The 3493-nt window shown below is 42.7% G+C and overlaps 1 protein-coding gene across 1 annotated transcript; it reads left to right on the top strand.

The window, feature by feature from the left end:
- The first annotated feature begins 789 nt into the window (after positions 1 to 789).
- On the top strand, positions 790 to 2688 carry LOC145821791 (uncharacterized). The gene is made up of 4 exons (XM_082918362.1): positions 790 to 978; positions 1150 to 1634; positions 1914 to 2023; positions 2375 to 2688. The coding sequence occupies exons 1-4, from the start codon at positions 790 to 792 to the stop codon at positions 2686 to 2688; spliced, it is 1098 nt and encodes a 365-aa protein (XP_082774488.1).
- The last annotated feature ends 805 nt before the right edge of the window (positions 2689 to 3493 follow it).

Below are 3493 nucleotides of genomic sequence, written 5' to 3'. Positions count from 1 at the left end.
AGCATCGAGCTACAACCTGGAACTACCCCAATATCCATTGCTCCGTATCGCATGGCACCAGCAGAACTATGAGAATTGAAGACACAACTAGAGGAATTGCTCGAGAGAGGATTCATTAGGCCAAGTACTTCATCATGGGGAGCACCCGTGTTGTTTGCTAAAAAGAAGGATGGATCGTTAAGGCTATGCATCGATTATCGTCAACTCAATCGAGTCACGATTAAGAACCGATACCCACTCCCAAGGATTGATGACCTTTTTGACCAACTTAGGGGCTCAAGGTGCTATTCAAAGATCGATCTCAGGTCAGGTTACCATTAACTATGAGTCCAGGAGGAGGATATACCAAAGACTACCTTTCGTACTAGATATGGCCACTATGAGTTTGTAGTAATTCCCTTCGGACTAACCGACGCACCGGCAGTATTCATGAGCCTAATGAATAAGATTTTTAGACCATACCTTGACCAGTTTGTAGTAGTATTCATTGATGACATCTTGGTGTAGTCAAGGTCTGAAGAAGAGCATGAGCAACATTTAAGGACTGCCCTTCAAGTTCTTAGGGATAATCAGTTATATGCCAAGGCGAGTAAATGTGAGTTCTGGTTGAATGAAGTAAAGTTCTTAGGGCATGTGGTATCAGAGAATGGAATTGCGGTGGATCCAACCAAGGTGGAGGCAGTATTAGATTAGAGACAACCAAAAACCGTGTCAGAAATCCGTAGCTTCTTAGGATTGGCCGGTTATTACCGGAGGTTCATCCAAGATTTCTCCAAACTAGCTACACCAATGACTCATTTGACGCAAAAGGGAGTAAAGTATGAGTGGAATGAAGCTTGCAAAAAATCCTTCCAAGAGCTAAAGAAGAGGTTAGCTAGTGCGCCAATTTTGACCATCCGAGAACGAGAAGAGGGGTACACTGTGTATTGCGATGCATCCAAAGAAGGGTTAGGTTGCGTGCTCATGCAAAATGGAAAGGTAGTCACATATGGGTCCAAGCAGTTGAAACCACATGAGCACAACTACCCCACACATGACTTAGAGTTAGCGGTCGTAGTTTTTGCCCTAAAGCAATGGTGACATTACCTGTATGGGGAACAATTTGAGATTTTCATGGATCACAAGAGTTTGAAGTATCTATTCACACAGAAGGACCTTACCTTGAGACAGAGACGATGGACAGAGTATCTAGAGGACTTCCAATTCACTCTCTCATATCACCCCGATAAAGCCAATGTAGTAGCAGATGCTCTAAGTCGTAAGAGCAGAGGGATGATGGCTAAGATCTCCATCAAGGAATGGGATATGGTTAGGACACTCAATGAGTTCAGGATCCAAGTAGAATCTCAAGATACAAGAGCATATCTTAGTGCGCAGAAGGTGATGCCTAAGTTGATTAATGAGGTCCTAGAGGCCCAGAAGCACGATCAAGAGGTAGCCTACATCAAGGGACGTCTGGAATTAGGAGAGCCCATGCCCAATTGGTTAATTCACCCCGATGGGAGTTTAAGATACCAAGATAGATTGTTTGTACCAAGTGACGAGTTACTTAGAGAAAAGGTACTGAAGGAATGTCATCATTCTGCATTCGCAGTACATCCAAGAAGGACTAAAATGTGCCAAGATTTGAAAAGGTAGTATTGGTGGAATGGAATGAAGAAGGAAGTGGCAAAATTTGTAGCAAGATGTTTGACATGCCAACAAGCGAAGGCAGAACATCAGAAACCAGGGGGAATGTTGTAACCTCTACAAATAGCCGAATGGAAGTGGGAGTACGTGACGATGGATTTTGTGACAGGGTTGCCTAAGTCACCTAAAGGGCGTGATGCTATATAGGTAATAGTGGACCGTCTCACCAAGTCAGCACATTTCTTACCCTATATGATGACCGACACTTTAGAGTCTATGTGCAGGCTCTACATTGGGGAGATTATTCGACTACATGGAATTCTGGTATCTATTGTGTCAGATCGTGATCCACGGTTCACCGCTCGATTTTGGGGGAGCTTGCAGGAAGCTCTTGGTACTGAGTTATGTTTTAGCACCGTCTTTCACCCAGAGATGGATGGACAATCTGAACGCACTATCCAGACACTCGAAGATATGTTGAGAGCTTGCGCAATGGATTTTCAAGGAAGTTGGAAACAACACCTACCCCTAATTGAATTCGCCTACAACAACAGCTTTCAAGCTAGCATCGGTATAGCGCCCTTTGAAGCATTATATGGACGACCTTGTAGATCGCTGATTTGTTGGACAAAAGTGGGTGATGCAAATCTGATAGGACCCGAACTTGTTCTAGAGATTACGGAGAAGGTCAAATTGATCTGACAATGGTTAAGGACTGCCCAAGACTGTCAAAACAATTATGCAGACAAGAGGAGAAGACCATTGATGTTTGAAGTAGACAGCCACGTGTTCCGAAAGGTGAAACCTAGGCGTGGAGTCGCACGTTTTGGGAGAAAGGGGAAGCTGCCACCACGATATATTGGACCTTTTGAGGTATTGGAAAGAGTGGGCGAAGTAGCATATAGACTAGCTCTACCCCCGCAGTTAGCAGGGATACACAACGTCTTCCATGTATCTATGTTGAGGAAATACATCGCTAACCCGTCACACGCCCTCAAAGGGGAAGAGATCAGTCTTGACAAAGATGTTACGTTTAAAAAAGGACCGGTAGCAATATAGGATCATCGAGAAAAGAACCTTAGAGGCAAGATGGTTCACTTCGTGAAAGTGCTATGGCGTCATCGGGGAATTGAGGAATCTACTTGGGAACGCCAGGATTGGGTGAAGGCAAACTGCACCGAGCTTTTCGAAGGCAGTATGTAGTTGAATTTCGGGGACGAAATTGTTTTAAGGGGGATAGGTTGTGAAGCCCCTGGAATATGTATTCACTTGAAAAACCCTAATATTTGAATTATTCTCTTAAAGCCCCTCGGTTACTTGAATTGATTCGAATCTTGTCGGTTAGTATTACTTTTTTTATTTTATCAAAACAGGAATTACGCTAGCCGGATTAGGTTCCCTAACCTAATTTAATTCTACATAAGTTACATGTATTTAACTCAAAGCCCTCACTCTTTATTTAAATTCAAAACTTACCCAAAAACTAGTACTTGTACCTTGTACCTTGTAGTACCATCAATCATGTAATATATATATACACCTTAAGGAGTGTGCCCTAGGACCAAAATTAATAAAATAATAACCCCATCACACTTCCCCAAGGCCGGCCACCGTAGGGAGAAGAGAGGAGTCACTTTTCAAGATTTACGATTATGAAATTCTAGAAAAACACAACCTAATACCCTAGACCTAGGATGCTAATTCCAAAAAGTAGTTTCATTACAACCAAATGTTGCCTAATCCTTGAGTAAGCCCCTCCCCAAATCACTTCTATTCCTTTAAACTTCAAACAAATCCTAACCATTCCATCTATTTCCAACTAGTGGGCTTTTAGGACATTTTACATCAAAAAATTACCTATATA

This window comes from Camellia sinensis, chromosome 3 (genome assembly GCF_055761805.1).
Source record: "Camellia sinensis isolate YWXY chromosome 3, ASM5576180v1, whole genome shotgun sequence".
In the NCBI taxonomy this organism is placed as follows: Eukaryota; Viridiplantae; Streptophyta; class Magnoliopsida; order Ericales; family Theaceae; genus Camellia; species Camellia sinensis.
Note: the sequence above shows the minus strand (reverse complement) of the source record. Positions and strands in the feature narration are given on the sequence as shown.